General features: G+C 54.4%; 1 protein-coding gene across 1 annotated transcript; it reads right to left on the bottom strand.

The window, feature by feature from the left end:
- Positions 1-481: 481 nt before the first annotated feature.
- Positions 482-22,438, bottom strand: ITGA5 (integrin subunit alpha 5). The gene is made up of 30 exons (XM_080659329.1): positions 22,195-22,438; positions 14,618-14,748; positions 13,213-13,325; positions 12,958-13,078; positions 12,698-12,759; positions 12,562-12,607; positions 12,176-12,301; positions 11,898-11,942; positions 11,730-11,773; positions 9,559-9,615; positions 9,332-9,384; positions 8,833-9,041; positions 8,411-8,602; positions 8,141-8,186; positions 7,868-7,969; positions 7,617-7,672; positions 7,322-7,476; positions 6,897-7,034; positions 6,698-6,765; positions 6,184-6,334; positions 6,007-6,099; positions 5,785-5,864; positions 5,588-5,668; positions 5,375-5,480; positions 4,838-4,990; positions 3,846-3,929; positions 3,632-3,745; positions 2,914-3,015; positions 2,226-2,348; positions 482-1,582 (listed from the first exon to the last, which is right to left on the bottom strand). Exons 1-30 carry the CDS (start codon positions 22,419-22,421, stop codon positions 1,499-1,501), a joined length of 3,162 nt encoding a protein of 1,053 aa, XP_080515455.1. The 5' UTR covers positions 22,422-22,438; the 3' UTR covers positions 482-1,498.
- Between the last annotated feature and the right edge of the window lie 272 nt (positions 22,439-22,710).

The raw sequence follows: 22,710 nt of genomic DNA, 5'->3' as shown, positions 1-22,710 counted from the left end.
AATGTAGAATATTTAACACCCCCCCCTCTACCCACCACCATACAATAAACAATAAAAAAAACAAAACAAAATCCTAGCTGATTTCTTCTGATTTAGTTTTGTGGCTTTTTCTCTCAACCCATTTCATTATTCTGATTTAGGGAAGCCCAAGTGAATCTTCTGGACCATCTTCTCCTACCTTCAACCTGGACCTCCCCCTTTGCATTCTTCCCTAACCCTCAAGGAGAAGGGGTTTCTTTCCTTCTCTCTTGGAGGTGTTAGGGACCAGGTATGTGGGGCTGAGAGATGGGCAGGGGTCAAGTCTTCCTTCCATCATTTCTTTCACCTAAGAGAAGGGAACCCCAAAACAAGTTACCCAGTTCCTGGGGGCTATAATCCTGGCCCCCCGGGGAAAGAAGCTGTGAGAAACACAGGCTTTTCCTACCCACCAAGCTGTCTGGTTCCAGGATGGGTTTGGAAAAAGTATAAAAGAGATTCCAGCTGTGGTCAGTGGGGGCACCGGGCCGGGTTTATTGCACTGCAACAGAGTTTAAATAAGTCCCGGGTGTCCCGAGCCGAGGGGAGGGGTGAGGAGGGTTGGGCAAAGAGAGGAAGGGCAGCGTCAGTGCAGCTGGCGGGCAGAAGCCAAATCCTGCAGGCCCGAGAGAGTGGGCTCCCTTTCTCTGGGGGACTGGGAGGGCCTGCCGTTGGCCAGGCTGAGGTTCCAGATCTGTTGCCATCATGGCCCCTTCAGAGTCCTGGGCAATTCCTGACTTCTCCCGAGTCAGAGGTGGATTGGGCCTCCAGGCCCAGGTGTCCGGTGCAGGTTCAAATGTTGTCTTGAATCTGCCTGGTTAGGTTATCAATGGCTGAGTCTGGGTCCCAGATCAACCCCAGGCCCCAGGTTCAATCTGGCCCTATTAGAGTTCTGATTCTCCTTGGAGCTGGTTCTGGGCCAGCCTTGATCCTTGTTTGGGATCTGTCCTGAGCTGGTCCTGGGCACCATCCACAGTTAGTGTTCCTAATTTGCCCACCGAGGTGGGGGCTGTCCAGAGCTGCCAGGTCTCACTCCCCAGGTTCCAGGTTCTTAGCTGGGGCCTCCTGTGGAACTCTGGCAAGGCTGAGGACAGATCTTTGCAGGCTGGAGCTGGACAGGAAGTCCTGGTGGCAAGTCTGGCCCAGAGAACTGGGAGTGGATTCCCCAGTTCTGGTTCCAAGTTGTTTTCAGGAAACTCTCTCCAAAATGCAAAGGCTGCAGGGAGGCTAGGCCTCTGTCCCTGGATCGAAGTTCCCCCATCCATGGGGAGGGCATGTGTAAACGAGGGTCCTTCACAGTGCATGGGGGGTGGGGATCCTCAGCTCCTCACCCCTCGGCTCTGGCCCTTCAAGTATGTCTCTGGGCTGGGAGAGGAGCGTCTCCCTGGCCCTCAGCACCTTCAGGAAGCACCCAGCCCCCTCCCCGTCAGTAGACTGAGGGTGGGGGGACTGAGCCTTCAGAATTGGAGTCTGGGATTAGGCGTCAGGCATCTGAGGTGGCTGGAGGCTTGAGCTGAGCTTTTTCCATGGCGGTGCCATAAGGGAGGGAGCGTTTGAAGAATCCAAGCTAATGATGGGGAAAGGAGGGAGAGTTTAGATACTGTGGCTCCCATTTCTCCCCAGATCTTATGCCAAGGGGGAATGAAGAGGACTCTCTAGTGCTTCCAATCTCCCTATCTTGCAAAAGTGGCCTAAATTCAAGCTGTCATGTCTACCTCTCCAAGAGGTCCAATGGGCCAGGAGGGCTAAAGCTGGGGGTGCTTTGGTATAAAGGGATCTTTCATCAGTGCCATAAAAGTGCCCCCAGGTGAGCCAGGAATAGCAAATACGTTTGAATTCAAGTTCCAAGTCTGACTGCCTAGCATTGGCTGCCTCTGGAGGAGGATTCTGAGGCCACTGCTAGGGTCTGACCAATTGGTGATAGCTACCATGGGTGTTTGGAGGAAGTGACAGCACAAATGCCAAATTTGCCACCTGCGAGTAACACTGATTTTGCAAGTAGAGGCAAACTTATCAGGTTGATTCAAGAGACTCTTTCTAAGACAGGGGCTGTAGAATGAAGGGAAGGGTCCTGCAGGCAGGGTCAGGATGGGATGCCTGTGGCCAGTGCACAGGTGGGGCATGTGGCTAGAGCATTGGTTTGGAGGTAGATGCTTGGGATTGTGCTGGGTCAAGGGAAGAACCTGATGAGAGGGTAGGATGTGTCGGACCTTGTAGAGGATGTAGATGAGCAGACCGAGGAGCAGGAGGCCGATGAGGATGGCGAGGATAATAATCCACAGTGGGACACCGTGGCTGCCTTCTGCCTTGGTCCATTGCACAGCTGTGGCCACCTAGGGAGCAAGGCAGGCGAGGTCACTGGAAAGCCATTAGCCCTTCCCACCTACACTTGGTTCCCACTTGCCATTGGACCTAGACCCACCTCTCACCTCCCATCTTGGGCTAACAGAATTCTGAACTTCAAAATTTAAATTCTTAAAAAGCGCGTTATTGTCGCTGACTTTTGGGCCTTTGCACTTGCTAGTTTCCTCTCTCCAGGGAACATTTCTTTCCTGAGTGGTTAGCCTGGTAGTTCAGGCCTCAGCTGAAACATCACTTCTTTCAGGAAGCCTTTCCTGACCCTGCAATACTGTGTTCTAGTGTCCCTATGATGTGTTCCCACAAATATCCTGGCACTCACACACTGTATTCTTAGTGCCTGCGAGGCCATGAACTCTAGGAGTAAAGATGCCCTGTCCATCTGGCTTATCATTATATCCCTGGAACAGGACATAGTAGATGCTCAACAAATATTTGTTACAATCATAAGGCCATCCCCCATCGATGTCCCAGTCCTAGTGCCCGGCCCAGCACTCTGACCCCATTTTCCTTGGCCCAGACCTCTGGCCCTGGACCCACCAGAAGTTCCTTTCGGGGAAGCTGCCGAGGCAGGATTCGGTAGGGCATCTTCAGAGCTTCGTACACAGCTTCACACTGCAGGCTAAATGGCTGGTGCTCTCGCTGTGGGTGGAGGAAAGGTGTTCAGGGCAGTCCCCCCACCCCTCTCCTTGGGATATAGAGGACATAAGGCTCCCCATGGTCTGGTTCAGGTCTGATCTTGCTCTATTTTGGGCTCATTCTCTCCTGAATCTCTGTGTCCCTTACGTGAGATAATAAATGTGTAATTGAATAGTTATAACGAAATAATACATAATTAGATGATTGAGTATAAAAAATAATTTTAAAAAATCATTATTCATGTGGGTTAAGCACCCAGGACAATACCTGGCCCCTAGTGTGCACTTCATAAATGACTGCTCTTTATTTACTACTCTTACATCTGCTTGTCTCTCCCTAGAGATTCATCTTCCATCTCTGTTTTCCTACCTTCTCTGCACACGGATCACCCTCCAGCCCTACCACCTTCTTTGAATGGGCCAGGAAAGGGAAGCTGTCACTCTTCTCAGTGTGGCCACTAGGTGGCGCCAAGGACACTGCTCTGTTTAAACAAGGGCAGGAGGGGAGGGGAATGCCCGGGGCCCCTTTCCCAAAGGATGCGGCTAGGACAGTGGGGAAAGGGAGGGTCAGTCCAGGCAGATCCAAAGGCGGGTTCAGGGCTGAGGAAAAGCTCCCTTACCTGCAGGAAGGTCTGGGCCCGGACTCGGAAATGCAGTTGCAGACTTCGGCTTTCTTGCCGGTGGAGTGGCCCAAGCTCACAGCGCAGCCTGAAACACTCCGCCTCTGGACATTTCTGGGAAGAACGAGGAAGCCTGAACCTGGAATTCTGCCCTTTGAGAACTCAAACAGGTGCTCAGCGCTTGGGCCCAGACCTCATTCCCAGGGCGACTTACCAGGATCTGAGGCCCAGAGGCAGGGCTCTGGCCTGGAGCTTCGCGTCTTTGCAGCCTGTGGTTCTGGGAGCCCTCGGGATCCAGCTGGAAGAGGAAAGGGACTGTTAGCTGCCTCTTCCACCTCATTACAGCATCTAGGTCAGCCTGCACCTGGGCCCAGAACAGCTTCATTTGTTCTTTTATTCATTCCACTGACCACCTCCGGTGGCAATCACCAAGCTCAGCTCAGTGTGAAACATGGAAATGAACTTGGTCCTTGGAGTTTACAGGGAAGAGATGTGTAAATAAATACTTAGGTCCCTGTCCCTGCCTTAGGGCCTTTGCATTGGCTGTTCCTTCCTGGAATGCTCTTCCCCAAAGTCTTCACAAATAGGTTCATCCTTATCTTTCAGGCCTCCAGGTTTTTTTCCTGATGGGTCAGTCTCCAGTTCGCTTCCCACTCAGAAAGTTAGCGCTGTGCTTTTATCACGTTTCAATACCGGTTAATCTCTCTCTTTAATTTTTATTTCCACTAAAATGTAAGCTCCATGGGAGTGGAGACCTTGTTAATTTTGTTCAGTGTGATATTTCCTGAGCCTATAACAGGGTTCATGGAAGGCACTCAATTAATTAAATATTGTTAATGAGTAAACATAAGGCTCCCCACGATCTGGTTCAGGTTCTGATGCAGGAGGACAGCGAGACTGTTCCTCTGGAGCCCAGAGGAACAGAACTGGAAGGCTTCCCAGAGGAGGTGGCTTGGAGCTAGGTTCTCAGAGCGTGCCAGGGCTGAAATAAGGGGGGAGATTTCAGGTAGAATGACAGAAGTGCGGTGCATAACAGAGTCTTTTTCCTGCCTAGGGCCTCGAGGTGTCTGTGGCCTTTGGACGCCCTTCCCATGGCCTCAGTCCTAGCTTCAGGCACATCCTCATCCCGCTCTTCCAGGCCCCTGGTGACCTTCCCCAAACCTCTCAGCCTTGGTTCCCCACCCCCCACCTGTCTCCAGGCCTCACCTCCAGGTGCTCCGAGTTGGGGAGGTGGCTGGAGGTACAGTTGCTGAGCCCTGTGAACCTGGTCATGTAGAGGAGCTGCTGGCCTTCCAGGCTCTGGGGACAGCTGAGCTCCAGCACGCCCCGGCTAATGGAGCTGGGGCCCCAGTTGACGAGCTGAGGAGAGGAGAGCACAGTCATCGCGAGAAGGAAGGGAACAACCCTGCTCCATCGAGACCCTGGCCCCATACCTGCTGCGAGTCTCCGGTCTCAAGAGTTAAAGAGGAAAGCAGTGGGCAGAGACGAAATCCTCTCCAACCAATATCCTTCGAGGTAGCTCCATAATCCCTCCCAAGTCACTCAACTGGCCCGTCCCTCCTCTCTGTATCTCCAGCTGACCCTGCCCAGGCCTTACATAGCACTCCTCCTCCCTCCACGCACCTTTCCTTCTCTCATTCTGCTCCCAGCCATCTGTCACTTATCCCAGCTCCTCCTTCCCGATCATGCACTGTGGCCCCACCCCTCCTGGTCCCTGTCTTCCCTGCCTCTATCCCTCCTCACCTCATAAACATGGTGGACAGCAGGGCCCAGGTCCCCCTCCTTCTGAGGCTGGTCTGGGGGATGCCAGTCGCTCACTGGGAATAGCACTGCTTCAGGTTTGGAGACACTAAGAAGGAAGGTGGTTTTTAGAGGACAGTGGAAGGGACGCTGTATGCATACTTTCCTAGAAGTCTCCCCACTCCCAGTGAGGCCCCCTGCCCCCTGGGCACTGACCCGTTAAGGGAGACCTGGGCTTGAGCCTCCACCGATAGCCGGAAGGAAACCACTTCGCTCTGCGAGTTGTTGAGGTTCTTGCTGTGGGATGGAGAGACTGAGCTGGTGCTGGAGCCCAGCCAGAGAGGAGTCCGCTGGCACAGGCCCCGCTTCCCAACACCCCCCCCGCCCCCCCACCTCCCGCCCCAGCACCCTACCTGAGGATCTGGAAGTCAAACTGGATCGTTTTCTTCGTGTCCCGGAGGTGAGGAACTGTGAACCGAAGGCCACTCCAGAGCTGCGGGACAGGCAGGAGGTCAGGAAGGCTGTTAGGTCGGGCCTTTGCCTTATCCCAGTCCCAGCCCTCCTTCCCTGCCCCACAGCACTGCTCTGAGCGGGCTGGCCACTGCCCCTCAGGTCCTCTCTCCTGCCCGACTTACACTGGCTCCTGCCTTCATGGGGTTGCCCAGGTCACACACCAGCAGGCGGCTCTGGTTCACGGCAAAGTAGTCACAGCTCAGGCTGGAGAAGTTCTGGAGGTGGGGCGGGTGCGCGGGTAAGGCTTTGGTGCCCCTCTGGCAGGGCTGCTCCCCAACCCCCGACAGTCCCGTTCATACCCCTGGATGTCTGACGAGTCCTGAGTACTCAGCCTCTGGAGGAGCCGTGACCCGAAGCTCAGCCTCATAGGCACCACCCTCACCCACATTCTGGGCGTGGAAAGTTAGGTTCAGAGAGTTCTTGTCACCCAGGTACACGTGGTTCTGCTCCCTGGAGGGGGCACACAAGGTAAGGGACATGGGAATTCATCTCCAAACCAGGACAACAATATGATATAATAATAACAGACACCATTTACTGAGTTCCAACTCTATGGCAGGCACTAGACTAGCTGCTTTTTGTAAATTGTTTCATTTACTTCTTCCAAAAGGCGAGGGAAATAGATGCTATTATTCCCACTACACGGATGAAGCAGCGGAAACTCAGAGAATTTGAGTAACTTCCCAAGGTCACACAGCTAGCTAGTATGTCCCTGTTGTGCTTTTTCAGGTGCCAGGGCCTTCCAGGTTCCATGTGTCCTGCTTCCAGACCGTGGCATCTGGAACCCTCAGCCCGATGTTCGTCTTCACTTACCCAAACACTTCCAGCTGCAGGTCTGGCACACAGATGTTGTCTTCTCCACAGTCCAGTAAGATCTGAGCCTGGGAAGCAGGGAGGCCGTCAGAGAGGGAGTTTAGAACCTCTCCTGGGCTGTAGGTCGGCTCCCCCCACAGGGTCCTGCCGAAGGTGCCCAGGCCCCTCTCCTCCTGGCTTCCCCCCACCCTGTCCTCACCTTGTCCTCGATGCGGCTCTTGCTCTGGTAATGTAAGACTGGCCGGAGGCCGTGGCTGTCCACGGGGGCTTGGGGGTCCAGGGAGAAGTTGAGGGAGATGTGAATCGGGGAGAGTTTGTCTCGGAACTCTGACTCGTTCTGGGGCAGGGGAGAGGGTTCACAAAGTCAGGGGACAGTGCTTCTCATGTTTCCTTCTGTCCACTCAAGGCCTTCGAGAATTCAGGGGTCCAAATGTGACCATCCTCATTGCTTCAGAGGCCCTGGCAGCCTGGCTCCCAGCTCTGACAGAAGGGTCCCCCTCCTCAGCTCCACCAAAGTCCCGAGCCTTTGCCTGGAACCTCCCAATCTCTCTCCCTTCAGGAGAGGCCCCAGTTCTCCATGGCCACCCTCCCCAGGCCCATCCAGACCTGCCCTGGAGGCCGTACCCTGAGGTAGATCTTCATCTCGCTGCAGTCCTCCCGGGCCCCATTTTGGATGAGCAGGGTCTGGGTCAGGGTTGCCTGCCTGGAGGCCAGGAACAGCGCGCGCCGTACTCCTCCCTTCTGCTTCTGCCAGTCCAACTGGAGCTCCACCGTGAAGCCTGCAGTGGGGGGCGGGGGGGGGGGTTGTTAGGAGATTCTGCCTCTCCCTCTCCATCTATTCAGAGAGAAGGGCAGTGCCCACGTCCCCAGTCCCTCCTTCCCCTCCCAGTGCCCGAGCGATTCAGGGAATCTCCTTTACCGATGGAATCAGGAACGTGTTTTCCAGAGGCGTTGAGGCAGAAGCTAAGGTTGATGCTGGAGGAAGACCAAGGGGAGAGCTGATGTACCCACTGGACAGGGATCCTATGTCCTCTGCCTATCTCCCAGACAGACCCAGACTAGGACACCCTCACTTGCCCCCTGCTGCAGACCTGGCCTCCCTGCCTTCCTCCAAGGCACAGACCAAGGTCACCCAGACTGGCCCCTGCAATCTCCTGGGCCCCAGCTCACCAGGCCACAGGGTTCCCCTCCAAGCTGCAGCTGCGCTCCTCTGGGTTGAACATGGCAGGGAAGATGGTGAGGGAGGCACTGGCAGACACGATGGGGCGACCCCTGCCAAGAGTGGATGTGGGGACAATAGAACTAAGACCCTGGGGAACCCAGGCAAGAAGCTGATGCTCAAGCCCCAGGATCCCCATCCTTTGTACACTTTCCCAACGTCAGCCCTACTGAGGAACGCCCCAGTTTCCACTTCTCCCAGGCTGCCCATCCTGGAGTTCATACCTGTATACCACAGCCTTGTCCACACCGAAGGACCCCACAATCAGATCTGCAAGAAGTAAGAAACTATCCTTTACAGCAAGCCCCAAATTAGGATCCTTCCTTTCTAACCCTTCTAGTTTCATTGCTCGAGGAGGCCGAAGTGAGGGAACATCGCCACCTGGTGGCAGTATCCCAGAACTGCACCCAAGGACCTCAGGAACGTGCAGAGAGGGGTTAAGGGGCCAGAGCCCAGGGGATTGTAAGTGGAACAGGGCTTAGGGAACAACTCACCAGGGTATCCGTTGCCATCCAGGTCTCGGCCTCCTCGAAGGGCAGAGCCAAAGAAGTCTGGAGTGTGGCCAGTTGCCCAGAGGGGCAACAGCACCTGGGAAGGCTTAGAGCCCAGCCCCACTGGGCTCCCAGGGAATACAAACACCACTCCCTGCTGGGTCTCCCCACCAAAGGGAGCCCCAATGGCCACATCTGCAAGACACACAACACACACCAGTCAGCAGGCCCAGATCCAAGAGTCCAAATCTTTACCACCAAAACCCAGGATCCTATTTTTCCCAGCTGTCATCCCCAATATTCTAATTTCTTCGAAGCCTCAAGACCTACACATCTTGGGAAGACACTGGGGGTCTGGGTATCTTAGCCACTCTCTTTTTAAACCCCTTCTGACTCTCGACTCCTCCTCAGCTCTCTGTACTTACCATTGTAGCCATCTTGGTCCAGGTCCCCCAGGGGGGTCAAGGAGCTTCCAAATCGGCCAAACTCATCATGGCCAGTGAGGGTGAGGGAGGGTGTGGGCTCCATGCCGGCTGGCTGCTGCAGGTAGAGGTAGACCCTGCCTACCTCCTGGAGCCGCCCATCCGCTGTCCGCTCCATGAGCAGCGGTGCTCCCACCAGCAAGTCATCCAGCCTGGGGGCAGGGGAACAATCCCGGCATCCTGACACCCTGCCTGGCCACCGCCCCTGCCCAGTCCAGTGCCAGGAACTTCCGGGCATCCTGGATCCTGGGCTCCCTCCCACCCGAGCGAGAAGAGCTGAGGTCTCGGTGCTCAGCTCTCTCCTTGCCCGAGGGCGAAGGGATGTGGGGACAGTGAGGAGAACTCAGGGGAGAAGCCTGGAGAAAAACACTCCTTGTGTTTTTCTGTCCCCGTTCTTCCTTCCTGGGAGGGGCATCATGGTGTGCCTCTTCCCACTACTCACCCGTCCCCATTGATGTCTGTGGCAGCCACTGCATAGCCATAGTAGGAGGCCATCTGGGAGGACAGAGGAGCAGCTCTGGGTCAGAACTAGGGGCTCAATCAACAGAATCAACAGGGGCTATGGGGGAGGTCAGAGACTCCAGGGAGAAGGGGGCTGAGCTTATTGGGTCAAAGCTGGGGCTTGGTGGGCGGAGGGCCAAACTGGGTTGGGGTTGGGGGTGTCCTCACCTGTTCCCCTGAGAAGTTGTAGAGGGATCGAATGTCTGAGCCATTAAGGATGGTGACCTAGGAATGAGGAGAGATGCCCATGGGTCCTGGACTCCCAGCCCCTGGACGGAGGGCAGATATGTACAGACTACCCAAAGGCAGGCATTCCCTGGAGACACAGACTACTTGTCCCCTAATTCCCTCCTGAGCTTTGCCCTCACATCCCTACTTCTATGCCAGTAGCTCAGTCCCACAGCAACATTGTTCTTCTCCGTATCACTTATCAATGACTGTCAGATCGAATATTTATCTGTCTATTACCCATGTCTACCCACTAGAGTGCAAGATCAATGCAGGCAGGAGCTTGGTTTTGTTCTTTGCTTTTTTCCCCAGAGCCTAAAGTAGTAGAGGCTCAATGATTATTAACTGAATGACCACACTCATTCTTCATCCTCCAGCCCTCCCAAACCACACTCACATCTTCCCCTCTGAGTGGCTGGTCCTGTCAGTCACCAAGTCTTTTGACTCCTTGCTCTCTTCCCCGCTCTCTGCTGAGAGTCCTCTCACAGGACTGCGGGAGAGCCTCCTGCCCGCCTCCCTGCCTCAGGCTGTCTCTTCCTCTCAGCACTCTCCCCATTGCAGCAGAGCCTAGGAGGGACCCCCCACCCCCACCGGCTTGAAAACCCACAGTAGTGTCCTGGCTGGTGGCTCAGGTGGTTGGAGCATCGTCCCATACACCAAAAGGTAGTGGGTTTGATCCCCAGTCCAGGCTACTGACTTATGTTCTCTCTCTCTCTCTCTCTCTCTCTCTCTCTCTCTCTCTCTCTCTCTCTCCCCTCCCCGCTCCTTCCTCTCTCTTTAAAAATCAATAAACACATATCCTTGGGTGAGGGTTAAAAAACACACACACATAAAAAACAACCCACAGTGTTTCCCTGCAGCCACTATCCAAGCCTCGACTTATTCGCTGGTTCTGTGAGGCTCTGGATATCTGGCCCCAGCCTGTCTGCTTCTGCTCAGCCCTTCCTCCTTCTCCTCATCCTCAGCCCACGAGCCTGCTAAACAGGCCTGATTTTTTCCCTTTCCCCATGCCTTTCTTCATGCTCCCGCATCGGATACTCTCTCGCCTCATCTCCACTGACCCTTCACAGAACCTTCTCTGATCCACCCCTGCCTGGAAAGGAGGTTATTCCTCTCCCTAAACTGATAACCATCCTACCCACTTCCTGAAATTGACCGTAGTGCAAGAAGGACGCCAATTTTGGAATAAGACAGACCTGCTTTTAAATCTCTATCCAGCCACTTACTAACCGTGTGACCTTAAACAACTTATGGTAACATCTACTCCCACCGGCTTGAATAGAATCATGAGTGTACTGTGCCTGACACACTGAGGGGCTCCTGAACAGTAGCTGTCCCTTAGGTAGTAATTATATGTGTCTTATCCTACATAGTTGATCAGAGGCACCTTATGAGATGAGGTGTGATGTCTCATTCATCTTATCTCTTACCTTGCTTTAATAAATGTTAATTGAACAAACTCCTATGGCACTCTTATCTGTAACCTTTTTAAAGCACTTGTCATGGTCTAATAATAACAGCTACCAGTTGTACACTGCTCAACAGTTCACTAAGCACTTTCACATGCATTACCTCATTTCATCCTTACAAGAGCCCTGGAGTCAGAACTATTATTATCCCATTCTGCAGAGAAGAATGAGGAGCAGAGGGGTTAAGAAGGCCCAAGGATTTACAGAATGAAGTAGAATATGAATAAATAAAAATAACAGAAGGATGCATCTAGAGTAAGTGCCAGAACTTGAACACAGGTCTGACCCCAGAGCCCGTGTTCTGATCCACTTTCGGAATTCTCACAAACTGCCCTGCATGTTTTTGTTTTTTTATCTTCACCCGAGGATATTTTCTCATTGATTTTTAGAGAGAGTGGAAGGGAGGGGGAGAAACAGAGAGAGAGAAACTTCAATGTGAGACACATCGATCGCTTGCCTCCCGCATGCTCCCGGATCAGTGCCAGAATGGAACCCGGGACCCTGCAGTATGGGGCCCACGCTCTATACACTGAGCCAAACCATCTAGGGCACATTTTTTTTTGTGATCAGCCGGTCGAAGGCCCCCAGCGGGGGTGGGGGGGTGTGGGGAGGAAAGGGAGGGAGTGTCAAGCAGGGTCTTACATAACCGTAGGTGAGGTTCCCTTTTGGCACGCCAGCAACATAGTCTGCAAAGAGAAGAGAAAGTTGTGGACTAAGGGTGGGAAACAAGGAGTCACAAGAATGTAAGTGTCTCAGTTCCTGGGTTTCCATCCACTCCCTCCCTTGGCCCTAGCCTAGGGACACACTCACCTTCTGTGTCATCACCACTGAATTCACCCACAGCCACAGAGTAACCTGGGGGACAGGGTGGGTGGGTATTAGTATTCTTGCTTCGGGGACCCATCTGCCCAGGCCCATCTCCAGTCCGTCCCCCACCCCTGCAGGCCTTCACAGTCAGCCTGCAGACGACAAGCATGACAGCGGGGCTGGGGATGCCCGAGTGGGAAAAGAGGAGGCAGGGGAATGTGTGAGGACAGGACAAGAGCGCCTGAGATTGCCCCCTCGTTTCCTCCCACCTGCTCACTCACCCAGATAGCTGTCATCGTAGAAGGAACTGGCCTGGCGCGTCTGCAGCTGCCCCTGAACCAGGTTGATGAGGTACTCAGGGTAATAGGACCCTGCAATCTGCTCCTGGGTGGCCGACAGGATCTGGCCTGGGAAGGGGATGAGGAGGAGAGGGATGGAGGAGGACGGGCAGGGAGGAGAGAACTGGGGGTGGGTGTGACTGGGTAGGATTTCAGAAGTCTGGCTCAAGGAAGGCAAGCTTGTGCAGGGTGGTGGAGGAGGACACATAAGTCTCAACAAAGGGAGAGGAGAACTGGATGGCCAGCAGGAGGGGAGATGGTGACCTCAGGCTGGGAGCGGGATGACAGGCCTGTGCCAGGGGCCTAGGAGTCAGCACAGCAGGACTTACCTTGCCAGAAATAGCTCCCTGGTCCACCCAGGACCACACGCCCAGTCTGTTGGGGGAAGGAGGTGAGTTTACCTATGGTCCTGATCCCCCTGTGTCCACCCCTCACAGCCACGTCCCTCCCAGGTCACCCTCTCACCTTGGTGAACTCAGCACTGAAGCCACCTTGGCAGTAACCCTGGCCTGCTGCCCAGCTGAAATCTGTGAGGGAGAAGGTGGTGGGAAGGAGGCCCACGCAGATGGGCCAAGCAGGAAAGAAGAGAGGTTGGGGAAGGAGGTGGGAGAGGACCCTGAGGAAGGGCCGCCCTGAACCGGACAGTAAGCACAAGACGAATAAGGTGCGGGTTTAGCGACTCATACGGAGAAGGCAGACAAGGCGCAGGCCCGCTCTTGCCCTACCTGAGCGGCAAGGGGCATACTCCAGCATCCGGGTGAAGTTGTCTGTGGAGAGGTAGCAGGTGCCCACGGGATCGCTCAGTGGCTCCTTCTCTGTGCGCCAACTGTACAGCGGAGCACAGGCCTGGGAAGGCCCGGGAGGAGGCAGCCTTAGGTTTAGACCAACAGAAACCCTCTCCGCCCTCCAGGCCTGTGTTCCATTGTGCCCGACCACGCCCCTACCCTGGCCACCACCACCCCAGCCTGCTGGCCCCTCACCAAGATGGAGGAGCCATGGGCTCGAACTGTGGCTCCGAACCACTGAAAGGACTTGTACTCCACAGGTTCCTCTCCCTCTGGGTTGGAGAGTGAGGACTCCAGGATCCGAGAGCCTTGGGGAAGGGAGAAAGGGAGTCATGCGGGTAGTGGGCACCCGAGCCCAGCACAGCCCCTATTCTCAGCTTGGGGGCGCCCAAGCACTTGCAAGCCTAAAGCCCAGGACTTAACTGGGAGGGGAATGACAAAGGGTCTTCAGACTCTACTTTGTGTAGCCTGACTCACCCCTCCTCTAGGCACACTCCTGGGGTTCTGGAGTTGCCTCGCTCTGGTCCAGCTGGGCCAAGGGTGCTTGCAGTGAGGTCGGGGCAGGAGGTAGTGGGGGAAGAATGGTAACCCTCTGGCTGCGCTTCTCTGTCTGTACCTGGGCCGTATCTCTAAGCACCTTGTTCTTTTCTTGATCTTTCTCACATCTCTGGATTGCTGCCCCATGGACCCCTTCTATCCACCGCCTTCCCCACACCATTGTCTGTGTCCATGGGGTATGGATATATACATCATACAGGACATCCTTTTTTATTCCTCTGATTCTTACCTGTCTTTCAGGTTAAAAACACACACAAACCCATCTGTTTCATGATCTTATCTCCCACCCCCCACGGTCTCCATCTGTTTATGCACTCGCTCCTCTTTTTGTCCCCTCACCCCGTCCTTATCTCTGAAGCCAGATATAGCTCAGCAGCGCATATCCTTACTCCACCATTTACTAGTTGTGTGACCTTGAGCAAGTTACTTAACCTCTATTTCCTCAGCTATAAAATGGGGATAATAATATCTCATACAGTTGTTGAAAGGATTAAGTGAGTTAATATTTATAAAGTGCTTATAGCAGTGCTGGGCACAGAGCAAGTGCTCTTGAAATGTTAGCTGTTGTTACTGTTTATCTCTGGTCTCTGTCTGTCTTCCCCGCTCTATCCCTGCATCTACCCTGGGCCTTGAGCTCTTTGAGGGCAGTGGCTAAATCATGCTTCGACCCCCCGCAGCCCAAGCACAGTGCCTGGCAAGCACTATCACTTAGTCAGTGCTCAGTTAAATGCATCAAATAGCCTGTGTGACTCTCCCTGTCTTTGTGTTATTGGCCTGGCCTCCCTGAGTTGTGGGTGATTCAGGGGAAATGAGAGCCACATGTTTCTGAATCATGCCCGCCCTCCTTGGGCTGGACTGGGAACGTGGTGTGAGTGCCACGGGGAGCCGCTGCTCGCTGCACAGAACTGGAGCACCACCATCAGAGCTGGGAGGGCACGTGGCCAGGGAACTGGGCAGGCTCTCCCCTTCACTCCAGGCCCCACCCGGGCCCCACCCCCAGTCCCTCCTTGACCTTCCCAGGCCTACCAAGGGGGTTGGTTACCTTTGCTGTCAAACTCAATAGGGGTGCACTGTGCCAGGCTGGTGCCCCAGGGACAGAGGTAGACAGCACCACCCTGCAGCACTCCTGGCTGGCTGGTGTTAGCCTTGGGTGCTCCCACCAGCACGCTGACCCTGTGAGGGGAATGGAGAAGCAGTTCAGGGAGGTTCCTAGCCCTTCTTCGGTTTCCCAAGGCAGGAAGGACCCAGGCCTCTGGGCCAGGGGCTGGCTGGGGGTGGGGTGGATGCCCCCTGAGTTGTATTTATATCTCAAAAGATGCCACAGATGCCAGAGGCACAGGCTGGAGTCAGGCGGTCCCCATGTGCCGCTGTCACTAACACAACCCCTCCCCTCCTCCCATCACTCTCCTTCCTCTCCTACCTTCTTCCCCTGTTATTAAAGAGAGGAGGAGCCAGAGTCAGTTCTGGGAAGGGAAAGAGGGGCCAGAGGTTCTGGCCTCAGCGCCTCCATCCCTCTACGGACCTGCCAAGGTTGGATGTGCAGCCTCTGGAAGCCAGGGTCCTCTCACCTAGCCCGTACCCTCTTGTCCCAAGCCAAAGCCTTTCTCTGGGCCAAGACCCAGGCATCCGGCTGCCCTGCTGTCCAGCTGCCCAGCCCTGGGGCGTGTAGGAGGAAAATGTGAGTCTTGGAAATCAGGCCGTAGAAGTGGAGAGAAGAGCTGGATGGTGGTGAAAACAGAGCGTTCCCCTGGGCTTGGGCCCGCCTTCTCCTTGGGCTCTGGTGTGGACTTCCCCACCGGGGCTGGGTCTTTCTCTCAGCCCCTGAACCCTTTTCCACACACCATCTCTAGGAGTCTGAATTCAGACCCTGCTGCACTGGAGTCTTAGTTCCAGACACCGTCCCTCAGTCCCCCCTGAAACCACGAGGAGAAGATTGCCTTTGCTGGGGGGCCTATGTGATGGGGTGGTCATAGTTAAGGTCCTGGATAATCCTCCCATCTTGGGCTCTGTCTCTGCCATTTCTTGGTCCCTTGCCTCTGAGGCTTCTGCACAGCAGTCAGTCTTCTTGGCTTTCTCCTCCAGGATCTTCCATGAGGACTGCATCTGACAACCAGGGCTGGCCCTGGCCCTGGGCCAGTGTCCCTGCAAACCTTGGCCTCTGCTCTCCTCCCATACCTGCCTCTGTTCCTGCTTCTCAACCTCTGATCCTCTGCCCCTATGACTGCTTGCTCTCTTGGTTTCAATATTTGAGTTTTCTCTCTCTGGATCTCAGAACTTAGGCTTCTCCATATCTGTTGATTCCTGTCCTCTTTCAGCCTCAGCATTCCCAGTACCCACTCCTTCCTGTTTTAGGATACCTTCTTCAGCCTTTCTTACCCGGAAAGAGCATCCAAGTGCGGGATTATGTTAGAGGTCACAAACGCTGGGTTTGCCTTCCAAGAGGACCGGGTGGGGAAGGAGTGAAAGGGGTGGGGTCCAAGAGAAATAGGGGATGGCAACCACAGAGGAAACAGCTCCAAGGGACTGGAGTGGGGAGTGAGCAGTCCAGAGGATGAGAATGGAGGGAGAGGCCAGGGTCCAGGGGAATGGGGGGGTGCCGAGAGTGAGAGAGTTCCTGGAGTGATGGGGGGTGGGGTGCCAGCCTTAGTTACTCTGGGGACAGGAAATGTTTACAGCCTGTGGCTTCCTGTCTGTTTCCAACCTCTCACTTCTCCGTTTGTCTCCCACCAGCTGGGCCCCACCCTTTTCACTCAGGCACTACATACAGCTGGGGGGTGGGCGATGGATGGTGACCTGGTCAGTTACCAGGCCCAGGAGGTAAGGTAGGTGGTGGGGTGAGGTTGCATTGTCCTAGGCTGGGCGAGGAGAGAGGGGTACAACCCTCCCCTAGCTGGGGCAGCCCCAGAAAAGTTGTGGTACAGGAGGCAGTCAAAAGAGCACTGGACCGGCTTGGCTGGTGTGGCTCAGTGGCTGAGCATTGACCTATGAACCAGGAGGTCACAGTTTGATTCCTGGTCAGGGCACATGCCCAGGCTACAGGCTTGATCCTGTATGAAGTGTTCAGGAGGCAGGAGATCAGTGATTCTCTCTCATCATTGATGTTTCTATCTCTTTCTCCCTCTCCCTTTCTCTCTGAAATCAATAAAAAAAGTTTTTTTAAGAAAAGAGTACTGGACCAGGAGCCAGCACTGGCTGAGGGGCAGGCACTGGCTCCGTGTGGACTTGAGCCATACTCTTCCCCTCTCTCTGGGAGCAGAGATTATGTCAAAGTCTTGGGGAGCTCTGATAGTCTATTTCCAGGAGAACACAAGGCTGTGGCTAAGGGACCAGGTTCTCACTCCCAATTTTTTAAAAAAAATATATTTATATTGATTTCAGAGAGGAAAGGACAGGGAGAGAGAGAGAGAAACATCAATGATGAGAGAGGATCATGGATTGGCTGCCTCCTGCATGCCCCCCACTGGGGATCGAGCCTGCAACCCAACCTGGGCATGGGCCCTTGACCAGAATCAAACCTGGGACCCTTCAGTCCACAGGCTGGTGCTCTATCTATTGAGCCAAACCTGCTAGGGCCCACTCCCAATTTTTACAACACGCCCGGCTCTGGAGGAGGAGCTGAGCCCGAGTTCTCCTGGGATGGCCCAAGGAAGAAGCCTGGAGTTTGTCTGACAGGGTTGGAAGGTGAGAGAGAGACCTTACAAAGATTGTAAACCCCACGAGCTCATGGGCCAGGGGCATGTGCGTGGCTGTATGAAGGTTCAGCAGATCTGGCATTGCAGGTAAGGGACACAGACTCCGATCCAGACCTGCCTCCGCCACCCATGGCTTATACCCAAGGGTTCGGTGGCCCTTCTAACCCAGTGTCTCTGAGTCAGTCTAATAACTAGTGCCCCTGCCTATGTGCCAAGGGAGGCACCTGGTGTCAGGGATGGCACTTCACATAGCTTATCCTTATTCTCCCACTTTTAGTTCCTGCTTCCTAAATCCTGGAGCAGTTGGGGCCCCTTAGGGGTCCAAGAAGGTAACAATGGAAGGTCCTTGGGCTATTTTCTTTCTTTTTTTTTTTTTTTATATATATATATTTTATTGATATTTCACAGAGAGGAAGGGAGAGGGACAGAGAGCTAGAAACACCGATGAGAGAGAAACATCGATCAGCTGCCTCCTGCACACCTCCCACTGGGGATGTGCCCGCAACCAAGGCACATGCCCCTGACCGGAATCGAACCCGGGACCCTTCAGTCCGCAGGCTGACGCTCTATCCACTGAGCCAAACCGGTTTCAGCTGGGCTATTTTCTTTATCTTTTAAAAACCTCACCGAATGATATTTTTCCCATTGCTTTTCAGAAAGAGTAGAAGTGAGGGAGGGGAAGAGGGAGACAGAGAAACATTGATGTGAGAGAGACACATCGATTGGTCGCCTCTAGCATGTGCCCCAACCAGGGCCAGAGATCAAACCTGCAACCCAGGCACGTGCCCTTGACCGAGAATTGAACCCAAGACCCTTTGGTGCGTGGGCCAGTGCCCCGTAACCACTGACCCACACTGGCCAGGGACTCTGGGTTATTTTCAATTTTTCAGAAAGCCTAATGGAAACATGCATTTACCTGATAAGGCAGCCCAGGCTAATTAAAACCTCAAGTATATTTACTTTTGGCTGGGATTATATCAACTCATACAGAGAGCCTGACTATCTCACGTTGGTCACAAGCTCTGATTGGCAGCTATGGATGTCTTCTTGTTCTCACTTCTAGCTGATAAAAAATGAGAAAAAGGAATTCATTATGTCTTACTAAATGCAGTTGGGCAGATAATCCCTTCTAAAATACAGAGTTCAAGGGAAGAAATAATTGCCATAATTTATTTTGAAGCCTTAGAACCCTGAAACTCTAGAGCTGGTTCTTGGAGACACAGATGCCACCGCTGGAGGCACGGCCGAGGGCACCCACTGGTGTGAGGACTTTCTTGTAGATGCCTCAGGGCTGCCACATGGAGTTGGAAGGCAGTTTGGTCCTGACACTCCTCATCTTCCTTTAGGACAACCTCTTTTCCCTTTTTGTATAGAATGTCCTGGTAAGATATCATCTGAATTTTTAAAAAAATAAAGAAAAAAAACTTTAATTAAAAATACCTGCTGACTGAGTCCCATGGGAAAACTAAGTCCCACAAAAGTGAAGTAACATGTCCAGGGTCACTCTGAATCCTTCTCCACATAAGAACCAGAAGCCAGGAATCCTGATTCCTAGGCCAGGGTTCTGGCTTACCCTGTTGCCAATTTATCTCCTCTCCACTATCTCCCCAGCCAGGCTTCTGATTAACCAAGATCCTGTTCAATATATGGTTACTGTTTGACTCTGTTGGCCTGACAAGGTCAGGGGCGGACAGAAGCAAGGGGACCAGGGCCCAGTCCCTGCAGGTCCTACAGCAGCCCTGGCCAGGCCAGAGGAGGACACCTAGCTCTGGGTCCTACAGTGTATTCCCAAAGAAAATGCCTGGCTGGCCAGGAGGGAGAGTTGCCTCTACCTATGCCAACTAAGTATCGGAAGGGAATAAAGAGCTGGACTAAGGCTAGTGCACCTTTTAAGTCTGTGTCCTAGGACAGTGGTCGGCAAACTCATTAGTCAGCAGAGCCAAATATCAGCAGTACGACGATTGAAATTTCTTTGGAGAGCCAAATTTTTTAAACTTAAACTTCTTCTAACGCCACTTCTTCAAAATAGACTCGCCCAGGCCGTGGTATTTTGTGGAGGAGCCACACTCAAGGGGCCAAAGAGCCGCATGTAGCTTGTGAGCCCCTGTTTGCCGACCACTGTCCTAGGCCAAGTCACTTTCCCTCTCCAAGCCTTGGATTCTCTACCCATAAAGTGATGGGTTGCCCTTGAATGGTCCCTAAAATAAATTCTAGTTCTAAACTTCTATAACTCCTGAAGCTTCACTATATATATATATATATATATATATATATATATATATATATATATATAATAAAATGGAGCAATTATGTCTCCTCTGCCTAATACAAAGATCTTGTAATGATCCAATGGAAAAACTGATATGAAACTGCTAAGGAATGTGAGGGACTATTATTACTAAAACTGCTATAAGCAAATATTAAAAGCAAGTAAGAAATGGGGGAAAACTTGGAAATAGAACTAGGTGGTATCTAGGGAGGAGAGAAGCAGGGACCGAAAAACAGCTACCTCATGCAAATCATGCCTGCCAGGTATTTATCACCCTCTATGGGCCAGGTGCCGTTTATCTATATCGTCTCATTTAGTCCTCAGAACAGCCTCATAAGTTAGGTGTCTGATTTTCATAAGAACACCAGGCTCGAAGACCTTAAGTACCAGGCCCCAGGTCACACACAGAGCAAGTGCTGGGGCCAGGGTGCACACCCAGTTCTGCCTGACTAAAGGCTTGGCCCTTGCCTACCATGCAAACTCTCTTGTGTTCACCCTGCCCTTTGATGCTGTTTTGATGTCCAGGGTGAGAGGTGATGCAGAGGGACCAAGAACACAGAGGCCCTCCCTCTCCAGCCATGGCCCCAGGCGAGGGCTATGCTGGTCCGCTGGGTGGAGGAGGGGGTTGAAGGTCCCGCTGCAGTGGAAGGAGGTCACTGGGGAGGTGGAATGTTCAGAGTCCCCCTCTAAGAGGGTATTGTAAAGAGAAAGTGAGAGGGGGCGTGCAAGTGAGACACCTGGCTCTCTTGGAAGGAAAGATGGTGGGAAGGGGAAGGGGGAGGGATGAAAATGCTGGGTCCTGTTTTAGAAGAGGGCTTTAGGGACTGCGGGATCAGACTAGGGCCCACACAGACTGGTCAGGAGGCAGATCTTTTAAAAACCTCACCAAAGGATATTTTTCCCATTGCTTTTCGTGAACCAGAAGTATGTGCAAGTCCAGATGTTTGAGAGGACTCTTTTAAAAGGGAGATGACACTCTTGTTAAGTGCGGGGCAGGGTAAGAGGAAGGTTACCCAGATATGGGGGAGGATCCCCACCTCTCCTTCCCTTCCTCTTCTTGACTCCATTAGGGTTGTGGTAAGCAGCAGTTTAAGGGGGCCTTGGGGGAGGCCAGGTCTGGCAGAGGTTCCAGGCCAGGGTGATGCAATGGGGTTTGGGCAAGAGGCCAGGGGAGTGGGGTGGGGGCTGGGTGGGGACCTTGAATAGCCCAGAACCAACAGCTAGGGCCTAACTATCTTTTTTCCATTCCCACGTCCTCTAGACAATAGAGAAACTTACCCCCCCCCCCAACACACACAACTGAAATAGCTAGATTAATCCTTTTCTCCAAAAATTAAAGAAAATGAGTAGTGATCAGTTAACTGTATCAGGTGTAAAAACAGCTCCCCTCCGGCAGAGGTCCTATCAAACCCCCGAGTGTGGTGGTGGGGGGCCGTGGGAAGCTCAGAGCCCAGAGAGGCAGGGGAAAGAGGATAATTGAGGAGGATCAGGAATCTGGCATCTGGGAGTCCCTGGATGCTGCCCAGGAACAGCTACCTTCCCTCTTCCCAACCCCGGACATTTAAATGAAAACCCTAGTTCCAGTGTTGCCTCAGCTCCAACTTCGGTTTCCCCATGCCTCCCCATTTTCCAGGCACTCAGGGTCCGGTCTGATGGTCGCCCTGCTGAGCTGGGAATGAGGGTCCTCCTTTGAGCCTTCCCTCATCTCTGATGCCCCGAGTCTGTCGCTCCTGGGCCCAGCGAGCCCGCGCCTCTCCAGCTTCCGACCCCAGCCCCAGAATTCCGGTCTCAGTTCAGTTCCAGCCCACAAGCTACAGGAAACCAGCTTTTCTCTTCCTCCCCAGAGCTAGAGGAAGAGGGAAACCGCCCACCCCCCTCATGCGCGCACACACACCCCTCCCGACACATCCGAGCACCCGCCCTTGGCGGAGCCCACCCCCAGCCCCGGCGCCCCCATTGCCAGGGTTCCGGCACTCTCCCCAAGTTCCAGGATCCCCTCGTCAGAACAGAGATTGGGGGAGGAGGCGGAGTAGGAGACCGAGGAGAAAGGGAAGAGAGCCGCCGTCCCCTCCCGGGTCTTTCCCAGTCTGAGTTGAGGGGGGAGGGGAAGATGAGGCTGGCCCCCATGTAACCTCTGGGCCCTCTCAGTCTCCGACTCCCCTCTCACTACACACAGTTCATTCTGCTTCGACCGGTTTTCTCTCCGCACAATGGCCCTCGGGGACCTGAGGTCCACCAGCGCTCCAAAAAGCCCTTCCCGGCCTCCGCGCCCCCTTTGCGCCCGCATCCGCCGGGGTCCCGGCGGCTCACAGGTCTCAGCCGGAGACCCTCTGCTCTCCATCCACGCGCCCGCCTCTCCCTTGGCCCCGAGTCCCCTGCCCAGACTTCTCCAGGTTCCAGCTTCGTGTCCTCTCCCCACCCCACACATGTCTCCCCACTGATCTCTTAACTCCAGGCCCCCCTCCACGCCGGCCCCTGTCTCCTCCCTAGTCCTGCGCAGGCCCCCAACTTTAGCGTGGGCCCCCAACTCCAGCCCCAGTCCTTCCAAACTCCGCCTCTCAAACTCAAGCCTTGGTCCCCTCCAGACTTCAGCCGCGCCCCCACTTTCCAGGCGTCCCCCCCACCCCCTCCATCCCGCCGCCAGCTCTCCTTACTCACCCGTCTGTTCCCGGCCGGTAAAACTCCACGGAGAAGCCGAAGAAGGAACCGGGGGGCCCAGAGAGCACAGCTGGGGCCTCCGAGTCTAAGTTGAAGCCCCCGACCCTGGGTGTCGGCGGCAGCAGCAGCAGCAGGGGCAGCAGCAGCGGCAGCGGCGCGGATCTGTTCCGGGGGCCCCAGCGTGGCTGCACGGCGTGGAGAGAGGACCCTGGTGTCCGGCTCCCCATAGCGCCCGCTCTCCCCTGTCCTGGGGCCACCGACCCGGAGCCGCTTCCTAAACCTCCCAGAGGCGAATGACTCAACGCGGGGAGGAGTTTGCCAAACTCCCGGCTGAGCCCTCCCCCCGCCCGCCGAGGGGGTGGGCGGGGGGGCATTCCTGGGTCCTTGGAACGCTGAACCCGAGCCCCCCACCCCGAAGGGGCGTGGGGGGGCTGCACCTCTCCACTCCCCTCTCCCAGCCCCAGCTGGAGGCCGGTAGTTTGTACTGGGTCAGACTGGGCGGGATTGGGCTCTTCA

The sequence above is a fragment of the Plecotus auritus genome (assembly GCF_963455305.1).
Source record: "Plecotus auritus genome assembly, chromosome: 3".
In the NCBI taxonomy this organism is placed as follows: Eukaryota; Metazoa; Chordata; class Mammalia; order Chiroptera; family Vespertilionidae; genus Plecotus; species Plecotus auritus.
The sequence above is the reverse complement of the archived record's forward strand: the minus strand, read 5'-3'. Positions and strand labels throughout refer to the sequence as shown.